Source organism: Staurois parvus, unplaced genomic scaffold (genome assembly GCF_062004578.1).
Source record: "Staurois parvus isolate SC_StPar_1 unplaced genomic scaffold, SC_StPar_1.0 ptg000719l, whole genome shotgun sequence".
Taxonomy (NCBI): Eukaryota; Metazoa; Chordata; class Amphibia; order Anura; family Ranidae; genus Staurois; species Staurois parvus.
Genome location: NW_028318515.1, coordinates 1,318,979 through 1,344,004, shown reverse-complemented (window position 1 = coordinate 1,344,004; position 25,026 = coordinate 1,318,979). Strand labels below are relative to the sequence as shown.

The following is a 25,026-nucleotide window of genomic DNA, read 5'->3' as shown; positions in this document are numbered from 1 at the left end:
GACAAGTCAACATTCTTTTAATATAAATAATACAGTACAAGACACAAGCTGAATATTCATAGATCCTGGGACATCCCCAAACAAGACCCAACAAAAGGACAAGGATCAAAGACTCACTTCAAAGAGCCACTGAAAGAACCTTGCATCCAATTGCTACATCTGCAGATGCCTGGATATCAACCTGGTGGAACTTGGAGTAGGTATGAACTGAAGACCAGGTAGTAGCCTTACAAAGCTGAGCAACAGAAGCTTGAAGTCTAAAGGCCCAGGAGACTAACTGCCCTGATGAAGTGAGCATGTAGAGATACTGGGGGTACCTCTATGTGCCACATTCTGGTCAAGAAGCGACTGTACGAAGGCTAGAATACAAGGTGTGGAATAATCTCTCAGGTTGAAGAGCCTGAGAAAATAGCCTTAAGTCAAAAAGCCGAAAAGACACTTATCTTAGTGGAATGTGTCCTGAAAGGAAAGGAAAGGGTGGTACACAAACCTCAAGATCACAAACCTGGATAATGAAAGATATGAACCATTGAAAAATGGTGGAATGAGAAGCTAGTTCACCTTTATGGGGATCACCAGGAATGACAAAGAGTTAGCGTTTCTAAAGGAAGCAGTGACTGTGAGGTAAACTTTCCCAACACAAGCTACATCCAAGCAATGGACAATAACCCCCTACAGAAGAACTAGAGCCAGACAGAGGGATGGAAGAATGATGTCACGGTTGATGTGAAAGGTCACAACTACCTTAAATAAGAAGGAAGTTCGGGGCCTCGAGGCCACCTTGTGCTGTGAAACAAGAAAAGGTTTTTTTACTGGGTGCCAGCTCACTCACCTCACAGAAGTGACAGCCAAATGAAAGAGAAGCTTGTGAGTGAAAATAGAATATACTTTATAGGTAAAACAGGTTTTGAATTGCCAGTAGAACAAAATTCAGATTCCATAGGGTCCCAAGGGAAAAAATAGGAAGAGACACATGAGATATACCACACAAAAAGGTCTTGATCAATAAATGGGAAGCCGGCAGACTCTGGAACAAGATCGGCAGCTCAGAGACCTGACCTTTAACCCTGTCATTGTCAGAGTCATTTTTGTACCCATGTTGAAATGCTCATCTCAAGCCTGAAGAATAGAAAACCCCCACGTTATATATTTTCTGAAAGCAGGGACCCTGAAATATAAAAATGGTTGTAGTTGAAAATTTTCAGTCAAAATACACAAACATTAATTTTAGTTCACACAAACACATTTTAAAATATAAAAGGCTTAGGTTGCACTGAGAAATAGATACCAAACGCATCAATCCTTAAAACTGCACATGTTCATAAAATTGTGAAGTACAGGCAGTCCCCGAGTTAAGTACATTCGGCTTACGTAATACTCATACTTACGTACACTTCCCTCGGGACCGGAAGTCAAGCTGTCAGCATTCTTGTGCAGCAAGCTGATAAGAGACTAGCTGATAAGAGACATCAGAGAGACATAAGAGACAGAGACATCCATTGCTCGTTACTTGTGGGGCTAGCAGTGTCTGCCCACTATCTCCAAAGTGATTTAAGACTGTCTGTCTGCACCTCCGGGGAGAGGAAAGGAGAGGCTGTCAGGCTGCTCACTGAAGTGATCCTCCGTCTGTGCAGGGGGGAGGGGGCAGCGTGTGCTGTGTAAAGGAGAGCAGAGTTCTCTCATACAGTACATTACAGTACAGTGTAGTTTAGCCAAGATAGTTTAAAGTTGTACTCTACACTGTACAAGAGTTTACAGTATAATATTTGAATGTTGAATTTGATGTTTAAACATTTACATGCACATAAAAGTTAAATATGTTAAGGCAAACATGTGTCCAAGCTGCAGTTCTTATGCAAAACACCAGTTTAGAGCCTCTTGAGGTTTTACTGCTTTCTGTAACCTTATTACAAAAACGTAATCTAATATCCTGTCGTTTGGTTAGTAGTTAGTGCTTATAAAAGTGCCTGATTCAACTTATGAACAAATTCGACTTATGAACAAACCTACAGTCCCTATCTTGTACGTAACCCGGGGACTGCCTGTATTACCGTATGGTAATAGATCTTGCGAGAAGTGGACGTTTAGTGTTGTGGGGATGACCTATTCAAAGATGTCCATCTCTCAGAATCTGGGCTTGAACTGCTGTGTCATTAAATACAGCAACTGTGAAGCAGTGTGATAAATAAGAATTTGAGACTGATGATCCAGATAATCAGAAACAGTCCACAGAACATTTGTATGAGTCTTATGCCAAAGTAGCACTTCCACCTGGGGAAGCCCTGAAGTTTGAGGATCACTGGAATGGCATCAATCTTGATTATGTGAAGCAGATAAGGAAGGTGTTTCGGGGAGGAAAGGTGTAGATCAGGGTGCACTGATCCCAGGGAGACACCAGAGCATCCGCTGCTTCCACTAGAGGATCCCTGTGCTTGATGACAAATTGGTTCTCTCTAGAACAAGATCCATTCTACATTTCTTGTCATGATGATACGTCCGGTTCTTCCCTCTCCCCTTGGTGTTGTCCAACTGAATCTAGATCAAATGACCAACCCCCCCATTTGACCTCCATGTGAATCAGTCTGCTCAAGGACTGGACAGACTTATGCCGGCCACACACGGGCAAATATTGGCCAAAATTAGCCAGTACAGAAGAAACTGCCCGACTTTCAGCTGCCTGTTTGACAAAAGCTGATCTCACAACCGGTTTCTGTCTGTTAAAACACAATAGTACAGAGGGGGAGATTGCTGCACTAACATCGCTTGTGATAGTACAGCAATCTAAGTTTTTTCATTCAGCCTGTGGGGTTGAATGAAAAAAAAAACAAAAAAAAAAAAAAAAAAAACCAAACTTATATTGTGTACCAGGCTTTATGCTACAACAACAAAAAGTTGCATTGGGACAACCTTGGCGAAGGCTAACATCAGCCCTGGAAGTCTCATGCAGAAGCAAAGAGTCTGATGACTTCCCATCTAAACAATGCGAGTTTGGGAGTGGAAAATTTTAAGTTTCTCTTGGGGGAAAAAAAAAAACCCTGGCTTGAACTGTGTTTATTAGACCAACACACTGTATTGCAAGCTCCTGCGCTGATATTTTATAGTTCAGTATACAGCTGAACCTCTTGCAAGATCAGTGATGTAAAAAAATAAGACAAAGATAAATCATTTCAGAACTTTTTCCACTTTTAATGTGACCTATAAATTGTATAATAACGCAATTGAAAAGAAAACTGAAATATTTTAGGGGGGAGTAAACATAAAAAACTAACATAATGTGGTTGCATAAGTGTACACACCCTCTTTTTAAAACGGAGGTTGTAGCTGTGTTCAGAATTAAGCAATTACATTCAAAATCGTGTTAAATAGGAGTCAGTACACACCTGCCATCATTTAAAGTGCCTCTGGTTAACCCCAAATAAAGTTCAGCTGTTCTAGTAGGTCTTTCCTGACATTTTCTTAGTCGCATCCTACACAAAAGCAGAGAGCTTCCAAAGCATCAGAGTGATCTCATTGTTAAAAGGTATCAGTCAGGAGAAGGGTACAAAAGAATTTCAAAGGCACTAGATATACCATGGAACACTGTGAAGATGGTCATCATCAAGTGGAGAAAATATGGTGCAACAGTGACATTACCAAGAACTGGACGTCCCTCCAAAATTGATGAAAAGACAAGAAGAAAACTTGTCTGGGAGGCTGCCAAGAGTCCTACAGCAACATTAATGGAGCTGCAGGAATATCTGGCAAGTACTGGCTGTGTGGTACATGTGACAACAATCTCCCATATTCTTCATATGTCTGGGCTATGGGGTAGAATGGCAAGACAGAAGCTTTTTCTTACAAAGAAAAACATCCAAGCCCGGATAAATTTTGCAAAACCACATCTGAAGTCTCCCGAATGCATGTGGGAAAATGTGTTCTGCTCTGATGAAACCAAGGTTGAACTTTTTGTCCATTATTCCAAAAGATATGTTTGGCACAAAAACATCACTGCACATCACCAAAAGAACACCATACCCACAGTGAAGCTTGATGGTGGCAGCATCATGCTTTGGGGCCGTTTTTCTTCAGCTGGAACTGGGGCCTTAGTCAAGGTAAAGGGAATTATGAACAGTTCCAAATACCAACCAATATTGGCACAAAACCTTCAGGCTTCTCCTAGAAAGCTGAACATGAAAAGAAACTTAATCTTTCAGCATGACAACAACCCAAGCATACATCCAAATCAACAAAGGAATGGCTTCACCAAAAGAAAAGATAAAAGTTTTGGAATGTGCAAGCAAGAGCCTGAAAATCTGTGGGGTGATCTGAAGAGGGCAGTGCACAGGAGATGCCCTCACAATCTGAAAGATTTGGAGTGTTTTTGCAAAGAAGAGTGGGCAAATATTGCCATGTCAAGATGTGCCATGCTGATAGACTCATACCCAAAAAGAGTGCTGGAATAAATTCAAAAGGTGCTTCAACAAAGTATTAGTCTAAGGGTGTGCACACTTATGCAACCATATTATTTTAGTTTTTTATTTTTACTTCCCTCCACCTAAAAGATTTCAGTTTGTTGTTAAACTGAGTTGTACAGTTTATAGGTTGAAAGGTGGAAAAAGTTCTGAAATGATTTCAATTTGTCTAATTTTTTTTACATCACAGAAACCTGACTTTTTAAGAGGGGTGTGTAGACTTTTTATATCCACTGTACATTGTCCACCAGAACCAGCGCCAGCTCTTTCCTCAGCAGGTGGTCATCTAGATATCCCAAAATAGGAATACCCTAAGAACACAGTAAGGCTAACACAGGAGTCAGCACCTTTGTGAACACGAGGTACAGAATAAAGGCCAAATGACCTGGACACAAACTGGTAGTGTAGAGAACCCACATTTGCATGGCAAAAGTGGGACGCACAGATGCGTATCCTTAATATTCACAAAGGACAGAAAGTCTCCCTGATAATATAGGGATTCAGACCTGGTGGATTCCATGTTGAACCTCTGGGCCCAAATGAAAACATTTAGGGTCTCAAGATCCAAAATGGGGCAGGTGCCCCTTTTAGGTTTGGTAACTGAACAGGTTGGAGTAGAACCCCTGAAATTGTCCTGCCACAGGGATTGGGACAATGATGTCCTGCAACAAGATACCTGCTAGGGCTAAATGAAGATCAGCTAATCTGTGCGGTGACACAGGCAAGTTGGAAATAATGAATTTTGGAAGGGCTGGAAGTAAAACTCTAGCATTCACTACTTTCTGTCAGTTTCTCCACAGAAAGAGGAAAGTGTAAAAGGAGCACAGTGATACAAGAAGTGAGGTAAGTCCGGGTGCTCAACCCACATGGTCTACTCACAAAGTTAATCTTCAGAGAGAGGGTCATGCACTGATGCTTTGCCACAGCCTTTAGATTAGGAAAGAGCTCTTTAGCCAACTTTTACCAGTACAAGCAGGTCTGAAAATTGCAACAATGCCGAGTGCTGTGCCCAAAGCTTACATTCCAGGCTAGAACTGCATGTTCAGTCCAGTGGCTCTGGGAATGAGAGGCTGCAAAAATGCCAATCTGGATAGCTGAATATAAAGATAAACTCAGCAGCGATATAGCAAGAATCTTGACTGAAGAAAAAAAAAAGTAGACTTTTCTTAGAACAGAGAAAAATACTTCTATCCTCTTAGGATTTAGACTTCTATCCTCTTAGGCATGCTGGGAGTAGGAGGTGATTATCCTGGGACGGCCCACAATTTGTTTGCCAGTGTCCAATCCTCCTGTAGGCAGCAGTATAACCAGATAGTCAAGATTCCTCAATGGTCAAGAAAAAAAAAATATTATTATCCTTTTAAATAAAACTAATAATGCTACCATTCTATGCACTACAGAATACAATAATTTTTCTTGTCCAGGACAGTGTTAAAAGAAAAAAAAAAAAATTGTGACTGTGATATACTACCTTCAATAAAGAGCTTTGGAAAAATGTAAGTGTATTATTTAAAAAACAAAAAAACAAAAAAAAAAAAAACACATACACAGAGGAGCAACTACAGGAAAAGGGGAAGGGGTTATCAGCTGTTGAGGAATTGAGCTCAGATTTGGGCTTTAAACAGTTAAAAGATCCTAAATAAATTTACCTGGGTTCACTTCTCCATAAGTTCCCACTCCATAGGCATCCACAATGCTTTGAAAGCCTGAGGTGAATTTGTTTGTTCGGATTAATGTTGGAGGTGTATCATTGGTGGGGATACGATTTATGAAAGAAGGTATAGAAGCTCCACTTTTTCTCTAGCAGATAACAAAAGAATGTCAGATGCTTTTATGAATTTAGAAACCGACCACTTGTAGGGAAGATATGTATCACACTATTATAGCTCAGCTTGTAATAGTCTGCATATTTTTCCTTACTTTCATGTAACTGACTTTTAAGAAAGGGACACTTCTTAACATATCAGATTTTCTACAAACACCTTTTTGCAAATGGATAGGTATGCTCTTATGAATACTGTCCATGCTAAAGTGGTGCATGGGCTACAGCAAACCAGCAAGCAAACCTGCAACAAAGGATAGCCCTGGTATTATACCAGCATAAGCACAGAGATTTGAAGATCCTGCAGTGAACACCATCAACTGTATTATATGACCACTACTAGTTAAAATACAGCTTTTATTAAAAGTACATAAAAAATATTAAGCTAATATGACAAATTTTGTTCCTCCTGTATAAACTTTTCAATAAAAGCCGTTTTTTTAATGAAAGGACACTAGGTGTGATGCACAAATCTTACGTTCTCATGATTATGCTACTATAAATGGTGGGGCTTTTTTTATTTAAAATTTGCTCCAATCTTTTATCAGTAACCATATGAGAATGAACTACAGGTCTTGTTATTTATTAAAAGGAAACCTTTACTGAAAGACATACACAGGCTGTCATTAATACCTGCTTCTGAAAATCCATATTGCTTTTTGGCTCTGGGTTTTTATATGCCACAAGCATGTAGTAAACTAGATTAGAATTCCTAATCGGCAGTTTTTTTTTTCTACGACAGTGACTCACAAGTACTGACGTTAAAGAATCAGCATGACAGACAGCTAACCAGTAGTTTTGCAAGAAGGCATGCAATGGCTACAGACCACAATGTGCTTCCTTAAAGCAGTATTAAACCCAAAAGCAAACATTTAATATATTGCAGCTTACCAATTTTTAGATTTTATGGCTGCATTAGTTTCCTTTTTTAGACTAATTCTTTTATTCTCAACTGGTGATCCAGTAAGTAGGTTTGTTTTTCAAAAGAAGATTTCCTGCAGATGTAGCAGTTACAGGGATGGGAGAAACCATTTAACATTGACAGGGGTGCTTACAATGATCAGCTTTTACTATGTAAAACTTTTATACCAAAAAGCAAAAAAAACTGTTGCTGTAACGGCTTATAAAGTATTAGCTGGAGTTTGGCTTCAATTTGTTTGTGTATTTAAATCTGCTAATGTATCTAACATTCGCCTCTTCCCAGACTGACAAAGCTGCTGTCCAAAAGGTGCCCCTATGCTCCTCCATCCAGCGTGGAGGCACTCTAATACAGGAGGTATGTTACTGGCTAAATCACCATGTGGAAAAATCCTAAAAAAAAAAAAATAAAAATTAAAGCTGCAATGTTACATTTTTGGCTTTGGGTTTAATAAAAAAAATGCATTTTGACTTGCCTATAAATCCCAAGACACAAGCTTGATATTCATAGACCCTGGGTTATAGACTGGTACCTTCAGGTGATTGAACACTGTCAAAACTTTCAAGTACATGCACCCTGGCCATCCCCCTATATTCCTACCCCATTCTGTGAGTCCTCAGATTTGTAACAAGCAATGCAGTGTAACACAGGATTAGACGTGAAGGAGGCCTGTACCCCATACCGTACTCCAAGATATAGAATTTACAGGTACAGGCTTGATATTCATAGGCCTTGGGACATCCCCAAGCAATAAGTAAGAATTGTGGGCAATGATTAGGAAAACAGAACTGTGCCAACAGAATGAACAGATCCAATTACAGAGTGCTCCTGCAAAAACCTTGTATTGGCACTCTGAACTTTGAAAAGGTATAAACAGAGGACCACGTGGCAGCCTAACAAAGTGTAAAAAAAAAAAAAAATTAGAAAAGTTGCCTCTTTTTCTAATGATGATAGATTTTGCAGCAGGATATCCCTTGCAAAAGTCCTGATGGTAGGATGAATGGGGAGTTAATCTTCCTGATAGAAACTGTAGCTTTGAGGTAGACTCTGATAGCTCTGACCACGTCCAGGTAGTGACGAGTAATTTCCTTTGGATGTCTGGGTAGGTCCCAGAGAGGGAAGGATTACATCTAAATTGAGGTAGAAGACTGATACCATCTTAAAAAGAAAGGGGGGGGGGGTCTTGGGCACATTCCTCATGTGATGAAAGAGGAATGGCTCTTTACTTTTTTACAAAAGAGTCATCAGCTCAGAGACATGTCTGATGGATGTAATAACCACCAAGAAAACTATTTAGCAAGAAAAGTCACGCAAGGGGATTTCACTGATGGGTTGAAAGGGAGGTATTCCAGAGTGCAGCTCAGCACCACAAGCGGAAACCCCGAGCTACACTCGGGAATACCTTGCAGCGTTGCTCCGGGATCTCTTCTTCACTTACCTTGTCCTTCGCTCCCGCGATGTCCCTCCTGCAATGTCCCCAGCAATGTCCTCCGGCCGATGCCAGCATCCATCTTCTGGGTTCCGTTCCCTGCGACGTCAGGTCGTACGGGGACGGAACTGGCAGGAAATTTAAAAATGGCAAAAAGTGACATTCACTAAAATCACATAGTAAAACATTACTGTATCAAACCATTTCACATACATTTTGTCCAAAGTGCTTTGTCCTGCGCCCTGCCTGCATTTTTACTGTTCTTTCTGCCTTGAAACTGAGAAATGCCCATGGCGTCCAAAAAGTGTCCCTTTAGGTCAAAAGCGGTTTTAGACCACCTAGAGAACAGCGATAGTAAATTAGAACTACTTGCAGAATTGAGTGATGATTTGTGGGGAAATTCATCATCAGACACTGAAAACAATTTTGACACTTTGATTTGCAAACTTGATGCTATATTTCAAATTTCAGTGTTTTTGGTTTGATTATATTATTTAATTAAATGTATTATTATATTATTTTTTATGATTATTTATTAAATTATAATTTAAGATTTCGTGTTTCAAATTTTAACATACCTGGGATATTTACTAGACTCTTGTTCGGACAGATTTCAGTGAGTTATTCCTACAAATTACAGGCCTACAATAAAAAAAACTACATATTTCCATGCAAAACAATGTACCACTTTGAGCACAGAAATACTGACATAATCAGACCGCTAGGGAGGTTAAAACAGTTATTAAGGTCTTGACTCGGGTCACTTTTCCTGAAGGGAATTCTTCTAGGAATTACTCTTCCAATACACCTCTCTGGATGAACCCAACGCTTTCTGATTTTTTTTTCTACTATACCCAAACCTATCCCTTTGGGCTGCTGGTGGCATACGCTACTTAGCCCACATGTGCGAGAATGGAGTCCTAAAGACCCTTGATAGTTTAAAGCAGCAGTTCAGTTTTTCTAATTCTTATTTTTTCGCGTTTCCTCCAACTACGTCACACTTTCTCCTCACAATCTGGCAGTTCCCCCTGGAATGTACAATTTGATGTGGAATCGCTTCTCCGGGACAAGACACTTAAAAAAACCCTTTTAAATATTTAGAACACCCTGCAACCTACAAAACATCATGTATTGGATGCTTTGAGGACCTTCTGGATGGTTGAGTTAGCGAAGTTGGACAGTGAGGATTGGGAGGACATATGGGAATACCCATTTTGCAACTTTTATCTTCTATGGATCGATTGATTCAGTTTAAAATCCTGCATAGATTCTTTTTAATGCCCCACAGATTGCACAGGATCTATCCTAACTGCCCTTCCCACTGCTGGCACTGTAAAGCAGAGCCAGCACACTATATTCACATGCTATGGTCTTGTCCATCTCATCAAGTTTTCAGGTCGAAAGCCCTCCAGTTAGTTACACGTTTAACAATCATGCCTATTCCGCAGCAGGTGGATGTACACTATATTGCCAAAAGTATTTAGTGCCTTTACATGCACATGAACTCTAATGGCATCCCAGTCTTAGTCCGTAGGGTTCAATATTGAGTTGGCCCACCCTTTGCAGCAATAACAGTTTCAACTCTTCTGGGAAGGTTGTCCACAAGGTTTAGGAATGTGTCTGTAGGAATGTTTTATCATACTTCCAGAAATGCATTTGTGAGGTCAGGCACTGATGTCGGACGAGAAGGCCTGGCTCGCAGTATCTGCTCTAATTCATCCCAAAGGTGTTCTATAGGGTTGAGGTCAGGACTCTGCAGGCCAGTCAAGTTCATCCATCCCAAACTTGCTCATCCATGTCTTTATAGACCTTGCTTTAAACACTGGTGTGCGGTCATGTAGGAACAGGACAGGCCCATCCCCAAAATGTTCCCACGAAGTTGGGAGCATGAAATTGTGCAAAATGTGCTATGCTGACGCCTTAAGAGTTCCCTTCACTGGAACTAAGGGGCCAAGCCCAACACCTGAAAAACAATCCCACACCATAATCCCCCCTCCACCAAACTTTACACTTGGCACACTGCAGTCAGGCAATTACTGTTCCACTGGCAACCACCAAATCCAGAAACGTCCATTGGATTGCCAGACAGAGAAGCAAGATTCATCACTACAGAGAACAAGTCTCCACTAATCTAGAGTCCAGTGCTGGCGTGCTTTACACCACTTCATCTGAAGCTTTGCAATGCACTTGGGGATGTAAGGCTTGGATGCTGCTGCTCAGCCATGGAAACCCAGTTCATGAAGCTCTCTACCCATTGTTGTGCTAATCTGCAGGTCACAGGAATTTTGAAGGTCTTTAGCTATTGACTCTGCAGACAGTTGGCGACTTCTGCGTACTTTAGCATGTGCTGACCTCGCTCTGTCATTTTATGTGGCCTACCACTTCGTGGCAGAGTTGCTGTTGTTCCCAGTTGCTTCCACTTTGTTATAAACACCACTAACAGTTGACCGTGGAATATTTAGTAGCCAGGAAATGTCACAGATGGACTTACTGCACAGGTGGCAACCTATCACGGTACCACGTTTGAAATCACTGAGTTCCTGAGAGCAACCCATTATTTCACAAATGCTTGTAGAAGCAGTCTGCATGCCTAGATGCTTGATTTTATACACCTGTGCTCATGGAGGTGATTGGAACCCCTGAATCCAATGATATGTCTTTTTGGGTTGGTGGAGGCTCTGGCCCCCACCAGGGTTATCCATACATTGCTGGGGCTATTATTATTTTATGGTAGGTAATTGATTGTACTTAAATGGGGAAAAAAAAAAGAGAGCAAAATTGAGATGCCAAGTTAGCTCAGGGTGCTGTAAGGAGGTTTGATCAGAGAGACACCTTGAATAAAAGGTCTTTATAAAGGAAAGGAAAGCAAGAGGATGATTTGATGTAGGCCACTGCCGTGGCAATGTTTGAATGCACCCTGATTGGTTGTCCCTGAAAAACGAGGGTCCCTTTCTGCAGAGCCATGTTGATTGCTCTGAGCTCCAAGATCTGACCTCCGGTGACCATGTTTCCTGGACTGTGAGGGTTTGAATACTCCTCACCAGCAGAAGATACTGGCATATATTGTTCTCAGCTTCCAGTGGTATGGCAGAAATAGCTTCCCCCATGTCAAGATTGGGTTGGAAAACCATCAAGATTGGGAGTTCCTTGTTTGGCTGGACAGGAGCATGGACATGTCAAGAGAAGGAGCATGCTTTTATGTTTCATGCCAACAAGATCAGCATCTTAATGGTCCTGTGAACATTTCCTGTGGAAGGGAGAGTAGTCCTTCAGAAGAAAGTTGTCTAGATAACCTGTGACCTGGATGCGCTGAGAGTTCTTAGAAGAAATTCAAGTACCTTTGCAGGCACCTTGGATATCTTATGGATGCCAATTACTACAGAATTTGCAGGTATTTGTTTAGAGATTTTAGGTCCAGGATAGGATGAAAAACCCCACTGGATTTTTGGACTGTGAACAAACCAAAGGACTGAACCCAGAGGTCTAGGACATGAGAGATAAGCAAACCAGGAAAACTGACAGACATCCCTGCTCCACTACTTAGCATGAGGTCGCCTCTTCATTGGGAGGACGGCTTTGGAGAAGACTTGGGGGGGGGTCTTTGTGAGCCAAGTATTGTGCCAAAAGGGAGGGCTGACTTTGGCTTAGATGTTGAAGCCTGGGTAGAAGATTGAGGTGATCTGCATTTTAAAGAGGTAGAGGCCCCTTAGGTGGGCAGGAACCTTTCCACCTGTGAAAACTTTAATTAATTTGTCCAGTGCCACACTAAAGAGAAGTCCTCCTTCAAAGGGTATATGTGTGAGGAGTCTTTCACCAGTAGCCTCAGCTGACCAGGCTTTGAGCCACAATATTCTGTGCATATGAACAGAAGTCAGAGCCAGTCTGGAGATTTGAGTCATAACTTGTTCTAAGGCATCTACACAAAAAAGCAAGGCAGAGGGTAATTGCAAAGTTAAAGTACATTTCATTACCCTAGTCCAATTAGCTGCAGTTTGGAAAACAAATAGAAGTAGTAGATGGGGGATAGGAATCTTCGAAGACCGTCTCCAAAACAGATTCTGTATGCTCTTTTTTCCCCTCTATGTTTGTCTGATCTAGGGTGATAATATCGGATTGGACTCAGGTAGAGACGGTGGCGCTGGAGAAGGAACCTGGCGTTTTTAGGCCTAAGACAAAGCCATTAGTTGTTTAGGAAACTGTGACATAGTTGCAGAAAAGTCTGCCTTTGTAAGGAATACAGCTTGTTGGATGCCTAAGATAGAGGCAGAAACAGCTGCAGAGACCTGTGTTAAAATGGAGCTCTGTCCCGCTGAAAGGAATCCATTGTCACTAAGCGGTTTGAGTGATTTTCAGGCCACCCACAGAGCCTGAGCTTTTGCCACTGCTCCTTTAAGCTTGGTGTCCTCCTCTGCAACCAATGAGGTTATTCCCCTGTGGAGTACTTATGGAGTAGGGTGTAAGCGTGTCTGAGAAGGAGAAACCAGAGTGCAGATCGTCCTGTAGCAAAGTTCTCATGGTAAATGGGTAGGAGGAAATGCCTAAGTAAAAGGGCTCTAGGCTGGAGTGCCAGAAACTGTGTGACCTGCAGTGTGATACAGGTGGGAAGTATGTCACCAGCACACTGAGGATCTCCAGTTATGGGTCCAAAGCTTAAATATGCAATCACATAGTTACAGCAACTGCGACGTTTCAGAGTCTCGCAGGACCCCTTCATCGGGCATGTGACAATATGTGGCAGAACAAAAACTATTTAAAGAACTATCCACCAATCAGTGTGAAGCAGATAAGCTAAGCCCCGCCCCAAACATCCTATTCCAGCCATAGATATGTGGTAAAAAGGTAAACAATCCCAATGTTAGGTGCCTTACTGAATGGGTTAACAAAATAAGCATCACATGTTAAATCTAGTGATAGTGTAGAGAGATATAATATGTGGTCACATGCATGTCAAAATCTTAACATTAGAACATGCACCTGCACCTAATGGTGGTGAACAAAGAGCCAGCAGACTTCTTGTACCTGTCAAAGGTGCTTACTCCCTTTGTTAGGAGACAAGTAGGTGTGTCTAGGGTAGGAGGAAGTGCCTAAGTAAGGCTGGAGCGCCAGAAACTGTGCGACCTGCAGTGTGACACAACACCTTTTTATCCACCTAACACTTAGCTTTGAGTGGTTGAATGTTAGTGTCAACTTTGAAAAATTTACACTGTAAAAAATGAATGCCACACAAATCTAATTTTTTCAGATAATTTTTACATGTGAACACATACTATTAGGGATACACATAAATAGTGCAAAGAAAGTAATGGAGGTAATATATCTTGTGTTTGCTATGATACTACAGTAATGATCAGCGATAAAGAGTGACCCTGTCTTACCGGTCTACATCTCTGGTCCCTACAAAGAGACAAGTCTTTACCCATCATAATGGGCATAGCCCTGGTTGGGTGTTGAGAGTCTGAAATAGAGAGGGACCATGGCCCTGGACCTGTAAATGCCAAGGTGAGCGTCAAAGCAGTAACCAGTATACAAAGTAACTTTTCAGGCCGCCTGGGTACAGCTCCCAAGGTTTTACTGAGGTCCCAACGATCTGGAGGTACTGCCTCATTGTTGTATTATGTGTGGAGTTTGATTAAAATGTTGGTTGAGTAAACCAATAAATTAGTGAAGCTAAGAGTGATTCATTTGTAAGAGAGAAGAGGTTCATCACTAGCAAAAAACTGGCGACTCACAGAGTAGGGTAGATTTAAAGGGGAATACCCAGGGGTCGAGTCCTCAAAAGGTTTGGCAGTGTCCAATCACTTATACATATATAACGCAGGGTCTATGAATATCAAGCCTGTGCCCTGATATTCTCTGTCAGATCATCCCTGCAATTCTGAGCACAAGAAGATCTACTCATCCCTGCATGCGTGATCTGTAATGAGCCCATGCACTAATATAAAACATACATAAGAGGGCATTATCATCTGATTTCTCAGTTTAGTAATATAACTGATCCAGCCATCACTAGAAAAATTGGGTAGAATAAAAGCTATAAAACAAACAACAAGAATTACTGAAATTTAAAAAGAGCTCCCATGAATTACTCTAGTGATTTATAGCATAAGAATTTTCCACAACACCTACTATGTGTCTACACTGAATGTAGACTACAATCTGTTACTGCATACAAAGTGCAAAACAATATAAACATTTTGTTGGGTTTGGTGATGGTTACAGTTCTGTTCTTTGATCTCTCAAACTGTACAAAATCACATGAAAAATCTGGCCAAACATACTTTTACAGCCCATTGTACAGTTTAAGGCTAGCTGAATCATGCAAACACACACTTCATGTTTATTGAATAGTACAAATAACAAATTGGACATAAAAACTATAAATGAAGTATATGCAGTAAAGATCACAACAAATAAAAGGACTTACTGAGCCTTCCTCAAGTGCATGTCTCAGAGTTTGAAGATCGGCTACAGGACACCATACTTCAGCAATCAGACACTTGTTGGTGACATCAAAACTGCATAAATTCAACACATGGTAAACAGCTTTCATTTTTTTCACTTGAATAACCCACTTGAAGATGGACTCTGATGCCTTGTAAAGAACTTGTCTGAGATAGTCCTCAGTCTGGGAGATCACCTACAAGGAACAGAATATATATTTGAGTTATACATTGAAACATTGGTTATGCAGCCAAAAATAATCATTTCAAAGTCTATTAGGATTTTAAAACCCTTAAAGGGAATTTGTGCATTGCCCAAGCACTGGAACAAAGAGAAAAGGCACTATGTAAGATCCATGTTGATTTGGTCAAAGCTTTCACAGAACTAGGATCCCTCTCCCATCCTCTGCTGCTCAAGCACACAGCACTGCAATCATGGGAACGAGGAGCATCTCATATGCTCCTTCCTAACTTCAGCACTCTATATTTCACAGTGTGTGGAAGGAGAGCAAAGAGAAGGCAAGTATAAGCACCAGGATGGGTAGGTTATTAACACAGAACTCCAGCCAAAAATATTAAATAGCCCATTAAAAGACAAAACTAAATAGAAAAAAATAAATAAAAACAAAACCGCTTTTACTGCGATACTGACCTTCTGTCTTTCAAGGACTGATAATAATAAGCATGAGGCTCTTGCCATAGACAGAAACGGAAAGAAGTGCAAAAAAGGGCGATATTTAAGTTTTCAAAAACATAGGACAAGAAAGGTGTACATTTTATAAAAATAAAAATTTTACTGCATCACACAATACCAAAATTTAATGAGTGGAACTCTCAAACTTAAAAATGTATATGCATGCAGCTATGTGTGCAGCTGAGGGAGGGAGATAATGTCATTTTATTTTAATCACATAGTAGGAAATTGTTGGGTCTGGGAGGTTCTATTTATTAAAATGTTGGTATTGTGTGTATAAAATTTATATTTTTGTAATTCTCTTTCATACTTTTCTGGTCCTATGTTTTTGATGTTTATTGGGATTGTTGTTGTTTGGGATATGTATAGCCACACTATGCTCCATTTACTTATGGTGCATCTGAAAGTATGGGTTTTTTTGTATTTGTTATTTATAATATCTAAAATATGAAGATAAATTCTGTATATTCAGTGATTATTGGTTAGCTGCAAACACAACCTTTGTGCCATTGTCCCATTGATTTCTAGCACCACCTGTTAGATTTTGTTGTCATTACTACAGCACTATGCACTCTGCATTGCACTAAATCAGCAACTTCTCTTCACAGGGTACCTGAATTTATGACAGTACTAACTAAAATAACTCATTTATTTACAGAAGGCTTTATTTCACCTCTTTTTTTTTTTTTTTTTTCCTGCTGCTTGCAATTAATTGTGCCACGTCCATGTGACCGATGGTATAATTATAATTTACTTTTGTAGCTTATGCTGCATACAGGAAGTGGTGTTCTCTTTCAATGGATACACCAGCAGCATCCTCCTAAACAGAGTCGCTTGCTCTAGTGCCTTCCCCACTCAGGAGAAGCCTTGTATTTTTGTTAATGAATACAAGGTTTCCTCTAATTGTCTGAGGCAGAGATCGGTATGTCATTCATTAGCCTATCCACCTTAGTCAAGCAATAAAAAAATGGAATAAAAAAAAAAAAAAAAAAGAAAAAAAGGTGCCTCCTGAGTGGCAGAGGTGCTCTTTAATACACAGAGGGGGAGATGCTAGAGCACCTTTGGGAAGAGGGTGCCACTTGCTAGAACTCGTCAGCTGATAACTTTGTGTTCTCTGCCATGCTTTACTACTATCTGTCATATTGTTCTGAGAATTGCAGACCCCACATCCATCTATGTTACGGATAAGAGGACAGGAGGAGGTCCTAAACATGGTTGCAAGCTCAGCTTACCGCTTGCAAGTCTTGAATTCTTGTATTCAATCCTGATATTATCTCCTGTCGTTCCTCTGAGGAGTTTGGGTATGGATACACGTGACAATGGTAACTGTAATGCAAAAGCAAAAAAGCTATTTTACACAAGATGTTGAGGTAATTTAATGCATCTCTCAGCAGAAAACAATGGCTTTGACTGCAATGTGAATCCTGTTAAAGTGAATAAATGAATATAATAAACCTATCACCATACCACCTAAATAATAATCTGAATATAAACTAACCCAATACTCCACAATCCGTAAATAAATCAATAATTAAATGAATAAATATATGTGATAAACCAAATATAAAATAAATTGTCCAACTAATTTTCAAAAAAAAGTCCAAAAAGTCAGGCAAAAATAATTCTATATATAAGTCCAGTAGGAAGGATTCCAATCCTCCAACTGTGATTTCTAGTGATAATGCGAGGGAAAATTTATATATATATATATATATATATATATATATATATATATATATATATATATATATAAAATCTCAATTAAATAATTAAAGTGAGCACTTCACTGTATGTTTTGAAGTAGTCACTGAGTGTTCACTTAACTTTTGAACACTCCGTGAACACTCCAAATAGTGATATTAAATAAGTGTCTCTGCTGGGTTTCAGTTCTACTCTCTATATTAAATCCATGTCTCATGGTTGTCTCTGGCAAGCAGAGCACTAGGCAGCATTGTAGCGTTGCTCATCCATCCATCCATTTATTTAAAGGCGAGCAGTGCAGTGCATCACCAGGGAAGGATTTTTATTATTTTTTATATATGTGTAACTTTCCATTTATTTATTCATTTTTCACTGTGCACACTTCTTATGGTTCATATGATTTTATGATTGTCACTAGTTTCAATGGTTTTATTTATACACACATACATATATATATATTTTTTTTTTTATAGACCTTTCGTGTTTACTTACACTATGTCGATTGCCCCTGTGACTCCTCCACCTGCACAGGGGAGTGTCCAGGACGGCCCATGTGACCTTTGGTTTAACTAGTAGTGAGCATATAAAGAGGGAGCAGACATTTGGTCAGTTGGCTCTGAGGAAGAGGCAAGTCCTCGAAACGCGTCAGGCTTTTGGATGTCTAAACTCCCTATTGCGGACTGTTACTCAGCGCGGTGTTGATCCAGCTGTTCTTTTATGATGTGCCTTGACTATATTGTTGTTTGTGAGTACAACACCTACTTTATTTTTTATTAAACATTTTTTATGGTAATGCACTAGGCCTGTGCGCCCTCTTTATGTTCTTTCCCCATTCAGTGTGTTTGGATTCCCCCGGTCCATTTGAGGGCAGCAAGGTGTGCATGTTCCAGGACATTCTTAATGTGGTTGTAGCATCGAGTCCATCCCCAAGCGCAGGAGCATTTGTGTTTGCTAGTGATATTAAATACCATTACCCTCTGGTAGTATTCATAAGTTTATCCGATATCTCTGGTAACAGTATAATTTCTAAGTAATCTTTCACCTCAGGAGCCCATCCTCCATATTCCTCATAAAGTTAAAGAAGACTCTTGTAATAGATTTTCCGAGTGTAGGGATAAATTTAATAAATAACTTACATTGCGGTTTGTGAATATCAGCTCCTAGTATCAAGCAAAACCAGCCCTACAGTCAGTGGGCATAGAAAAAAAACGTTCTCCAGCAGTCAAAATGGCCGCGGCTGCACTTCCAGTTTCCGTGCGTGCGTCTTAACGTCACGTCCCCTAGACGCACGCATGAGATATCGGATAAACTTATGAATACTACCAGAGGGTAATGGTATTTATTATCACTATTTGGAGTGTTCACTGTATGTTTGTTTTGAAGTGCTCACTTTATTTATTTAATTGGTGTATATATATATATATATATATATATAGGTGTATATATATATAGGTGTATATATATATATATATATATATATATATATATATATATATACATACACACACACACACACACACACACACACACACACACATATATACATACACACACATACACATTTTTATTATTTTTTTTTTTCCTTGCATTATCACTAGAAATCACAGTTGGAGTGGTTTGGATTTTGCACGGATTTAATTTTGCACTTTATATGGTTATTTGAAAGATAATGCACTATATTAGTATTCCTTTTTTTCGAGGTACCACGAGGATATAAATAGGATTGGAATCCTTCCTACTGGACTTTTATATATAATTATTTGTGCCTGACTTTTTTGAAAATTAGTTGGACAATTTATTTTATATTTGGTTTATCATATATATTTATTTATTCATTTAATTATTGATTTATTTACGGATTGTGGGAGTATTGAGTTAGTTTATATTCAGATCATTATTTAGGTGGTATGGTGATAGAAAGGTTTGTTATATTAATTTACTTTCTAGGGAGAAAGTGTGACTTCCTGGGGGGGGGGGGGGGATTCACATACTGGTGGTTGATTTATTTTATTTCAAAGTGAATAAATGGTCGTTTATAGAAAACATTTTAGATATGGATGTGGATTAAATGTGGATGCAATCAGTTTAAAGCAAAACATATATGTTCAGGGTAGATTTAAAGCAAACTGATGCATTGGGGCATTTAATGCATGTTATATATTGGTATCGCCATGCATGGTGTTAAGGCAGCCAAATCATCCGAATAGGAAGCCAGCAAACCTTAACTGACTAGAAATCCAACCTGTACCATTTTGGTAATGCTTTACTGTGCACTGTAATGCAAGTGTGCCATAAAGATATCGCCATCGCACACATGACCACTATACAACCAAGTGCAAGGTGCTGGAGCAACCCCTGCATGGTGCCACAGCCAATAAATTAAAGCAGTATTAAACTCCAAACCAAAAATGTAATATATTGCAGCATACCAATCCTTAGATGTGGTGGCTGCATTAGTTTTCTTTTTTAGGCTTTTTGTACCTGTTTTTACCTGCTGATCTGGCCATGAAACATCTCCTCTTTTAGACTGGCTATACTCTGGGTGAAGGACGGACAGAGACACCTTTGGACAGCAGCATTATCAGTATGGGGTAGGGTAGAGTTAAATTCACTAGCAGAGTACAGATACAGTAACAAATTGAAGCCAAACTGTAGCTAACAGTGTTAAGTAGTTACAGCAATAGTTTTTTTCTGTCTTTTGGGTAAAGATTTAAGGGAGCCTTAAATCTTTACCCAAAAGACAAAAAAAACCTATATGCACAGTAGCGCTTTTGTTAAGCTAAAAGAAAAAACCCATCGCAGGATAAAAAAGCCGTTAATAGCGTTTTTTAGTAGCATTCAAAAGTGCTTAGGAGCATTAGCGTTTTTTCAGTACATGTAGCTAGAAAAAACCCGTTAAGAGCGTTTTAGTAGCGTTTAGTATTTTTTCTTCTGGAAAATTGCTACAAAAACTATTTTTTTTCTGCTCCTAGACGCTGAAGCTCAAAAAATGCAAATAGCCTAAAGTACTGTGCATAGGCACATAGGATAACACAATTTAGCTTCTAGGAGCAGAAAAAAATGCTACTGTGCATGGAGCCTTACATGAATAAAAGCTTATTGTAAACACCCCCGTCAGTTTTAAATGGTTTTGTCTCCACACTCTAACCGCCAGATTATTAGGTGAACATAAAGGAAATAAAAATAATGCAGCCACCACATCTAAGAATTGGTAAACTGCAATATAATAAATGCTTGCTTTTGGGTTTAATACGGCTTTAAACTTCAACAATAAGAATGGCCTTTCTTGACATTCCTTTAGCATATCAATCAACAGCATTTTGGAACTTTCAGGGGTCCCTTCATCAGAAATAGCGACATGTCACTGTTTGACAAAACATCAATAAAGGCAGTTTTTACTATTGAAGCTTATAGTGTACCGGCACACACATTCACACTATATTGCTAAAAGTATTGGGACACCCCCCCAAATCATGGAATTCAGGTGTTCCACTCACCACCATGCCACAAGTTTTAAAAAATGAAAGCACATAGGCATGCAGACTGCTTCTGCAAACATATGCGAGAGAATGGCTCTAAAGAGATCCGCGAATTCAAGCGTGGTACCACGATAGGTTGCTACCTGTGCAATAAGTCCATCTGTGAAATTTCCTTGCTTCTAAATATTCCACGGTCAACTGTTAGTGGTGTTATAACAAAATGGAAGCCACTGGGAACAACAGCAACCCAGCCACGAAGTGTTAGGCCACGTGAATAGACAGAGCGGGTTCAGTGTATGCTGAAGCACACAGTGCGCAGAAGTTGCCAACTGTCTGCAGAGTCAATAGCTAAAAACCTCCAAACTTCATGTGGCCTTCAGATTAGCTCAACAGTGCATTGAAAGCTTCATGGAATGGGTTTCCATGGCCGAGCAGCTGAATCAAAGCCTTACATCACCAAGGGCAATGCAACGCGTCAGATACAGTGGTGTAAAGAACGTCACCACTTGACTCTAGAGCAGTGGAGACATGTTCTCTGTAGTGATGACTCGTGCTTCTCTGTCTGGCAATCCAATGGATGTGTCTAGGTTTGGCAGTTGCCAGGGGAACTTACTTGCCTGACTGCATTGTGCCAAATGTGTAAAGTTTGAAGGAGGGGGGATTATGTGGTGTGGGGATGTTTTTCAGGGGTTCGGCTTGGCCCCTTACTTCCAGTGAAAGGAACTCTTAAGGCGTCAGCATACTAGGACATTTTGGGCAATTTCATGCTCCCAACTTCGTGGGAACATTTTGGGGATGGGCCCGTCCTGTTCCTACATGACCGCACACCAGTGTTCAAAGCAAGGTCCATAAAGACAAATGTGTGGGAACACTTTGCGGATGGTCCCTTACTGTTCCAAAAGGACTATGCACCAATGCACAAAGCAAGGTACATAAAAGACATGGATGAGTGAGTTTGGGGTTGAGGAACTTGATTGGCCTGCACACAGTCCAGACCTCAACCTGATAGAACACCTTTGGGATGAATTAGAGCAGAGACTGTGAGCCAGGCCTTCTCGTCTGACATCAGTGCCTGACCTCACAAATGCGCTTCTGGAAGAATGGTCAAACATTCCCATAGATACACTCCTAAACCTTGTGGACAGCCTTCCCAGAAGAGTTGAAGCTGTTATAGCTACAAAGGGTGGGCCAACTCAATATTGAACCCTTCGGACTAAGACTGGGATGCCATTAAAGTCCATGTGTGTGTAAAGGCAGGCGTCCCAATATGTTTGGCAATATAGTGTGTATGCGCGCACACACACACACACACACACACACACACACACACACACACACACACACACACACACACACACACACACACACACACACACACACACACACACACACACACACACACACACACACACACACACACACACAGTAAGGTCCATATATATTTGGACACAGGCACAATTTTAGTTTTTTTCAGGTTTTGACAAAAACATATTCAAGCTATAGTTAAATAATGAATATGGGCTGAAAGCGCACTCCAGTCTAGAGCTGTAATTCCTAAACTGTTCCTCCAATTTGGATGTAGATACCCTCAAACTAAACCTGAGAGTGTGCACTTTCAGCCCAACTCCATTATATAAACTATAGCGTGAATATGTTGTGGTCAATACCTTGAAAAAAATAAATAAATAAAATTGTGCATGTGACCTAAATATATATATATATATATATATATATATTTCTAATACTTCCCTGCCTGCACACTAGCAATGTATCAGAGACAGAGTGCCTGCACTGTGAGCAAAGCAGGCCTTACCGCATTGGAAAATTCTGCCCGAAGGTACCCTATCATGTTTAAGCAACTGGGGATAGAGGGAGGGGTGTGTAGGTCAACTTAGTGCAAAAAAAAAAAAAAAGTCACAGCATCTTTACCGTTAAAGCTGGAAACAGCGATATAAATCTCTCTACAGAACACTTACCAGTCACAGATCTTTTTCACTTTCTGTCCAATCTGGTCTCCCCAATAAGAAATTAGAAACACAAACCATTTTGTTGGCTCTTCCTTTAAAAATAGAAAAAAAAAAAGCTCTGTATCAAAATTAAACCTTAAAATAATAATACGTTAAGATATGACCATAAAGCGATAGAAAAAAAAAACATTCACAGTGTAATATATATATTTTAAAGAAGAAGAGGAGGAGTAGCCCTTTTACTTGATAATAAAAATAAAAAGTTAAGGTGATAGCAGGTATAAAGTGATGACCACATTAAAGAGAGACACCCGCACCAGCTTTCATTTCCCCATTTACCTCTAAATGCCAGACCATTGCAAAACAGCAAGTCTGCCTTCGGCCTCTACTCTCCCACACATTCATACTGGCTCAGATGATCGGCCTCACTGGCCAGTAGGAATGAGTAGGAATGTAAAGAGGTGGTAAGCAAGTTCCTTCATTACCAAGATGTGCTGGAGTTTTGTCCAGTTAGAACATCCCTACATATGGGTATAGAAAAAGCAATGAATCTGCTGCAGGATGCAAATTTGCTGGTATGGGTTTTGACGTCTGTTGTGGAATGAGTGCACCATCTCTCACCTAGAACACCCCCTTCCCCTCATTATGCTCCACCACCATTGTTCATTGCCGGGCCACATAATTACTGGGATGTCATGTTAGAGCAGTGAAAGCACAGGGTCTGCTCAGGTATGAGAACACATCAATTTTGTTTCTACCCTGACTTCTCTTTAGATTGCACACCTTGCTCACCTCTGATAAGAGGAAATGGTCTACCGGGTAGACCATTTCCTCTTATCAGAGGTGAGCTAGGTGTACAATCTAACAGTGCATCTCTTCAGGTGATTGGCAGAAGAGCGTTTTCCCCCATCCTCCACATGATATTTCATAGGGTAGAAATATCATGTGGAGGATGGGAGAAAATGCTCTTCTGCCAATCACCTGAAGAGATGCACCGTTAGATTGTAACTCATATCTAATCCATTCTATGAATAGTTGTTTGCTGCCCTTAACGGTTTCATAGCTCCTGCGCTACATTCCTTTACTTCACTAAAGCCATTTAGGCTTACTCTACTTCTGGATATTTGCTTCTCCAAGTCTCCTAACTTACTTTTTAGATTTAGTTTATTCCCCTCAGTTGCTATCATCTCACCTGCATCATTACACTGTCTTGAACTGTTCATCATGACACAATATTTTTGCTGTTACTGCTTGAAATCAGGATTTCGTACAGGACCTCGAGGTCTCTCATTGTTGTATCTGGTTTGTAGTACTTGAGACTCAGAATTTTCCTGAGGTGGAAAAGTCCTGAGTTGGAGTGTGAGGATCCTAAATATGAATGTAATTGTGCTCTGGTTCCTGAACCAGAAAGCGGCATTCAGATATCACTTTGCTGCAGAAGACGCACATGACTGGCAGTGTAGTCTTGCAATTGAGGAGAGGAAAGGTTGGTTGGGCGTACTATGCCACCCACTTTTTCTACAAGTGGTTAAGCGCACAGTTAATTTGCTTTAACCGACTTAAAAGCAACCCTCTCTGGCTGCTACTTTTGTGCACTATACTTTTGGTACTAGATTCCCTCCCCATTAACCTCTTGGCTTTTAACATTCCTCGTCCATACTCAATCAATATGATACACAAAAGGTACTAAAATCCTAGCAGCACACACCAGCAAGTCTCCTACTTTATGCCTTATGGGCTTTACAGGCTAAGTTCCCCTTTTTGGGAAAAAAATAATTGCACAAGCAATACTTCTCTCTTTCTTGTTCACTTAGAGCTGATTCACACATGTGCGATGCTGACTTAAGCATAGGTTTCACAGCTAATTTACACAGTAGACAATTGGCGACTTCGGCAGTTCAGGTCAGGTTTACATCAGGTTCAGGACAGGTTTAGGTCAGGATTTTATCCTGTTCACATATGTGCGGTTTAAAAATGGTTTCCATAGAATTCAATCGCCTGTAATCTGCACCTGAATCAGACCGCACTGCTCAGAAATCAGACAGCACTTTTTTTTTCAATTGAGACAGAATCTGCACCAGATATACTGTATGTGAACAGGCACCATAGGAAGCAATGTTATTT

General features: G+C 40.2%; 1 protein-coding gene across 2 annotated transcripts in view; it reads right to left on the bottom strand.

Moving 5' to 3' along the window:
* Positions 1 to 25,026, bottom strand: part of ATP6V0A2 (ATPase H+ transporting V0 subunit a2) — a 118,662-nt gene that overhangs the window by 52,795 nt on the left and 40,841 nt on the right. For both annotated transcript variants that reach the window (XM_089653679.1, XM_089653678.1), the window contains exons 7-10: positions 22,912 to 22,994; positions 16,988 to 17,081; positions 15,046 to 15,258; positions 6,101 to 6,251 (exon numbers count right to left, since the gene is read on the bottom strand). In XM_089653679.1, the coding sequence (XP_089509805.1) occupies positions 6,101 to 6,251; positions 15,046 to 15,258; positions 16,988 to 17,081; positions 22,912 to 22,994 (541 nt within the window). The remainder of the gene's footprint in view (positions 1 to 6,100; positions 6,252 to 15,045; positions 15,259 to 16,987; positions 17,082 to 22,911; positions 22,995 to 25,026) is intronic.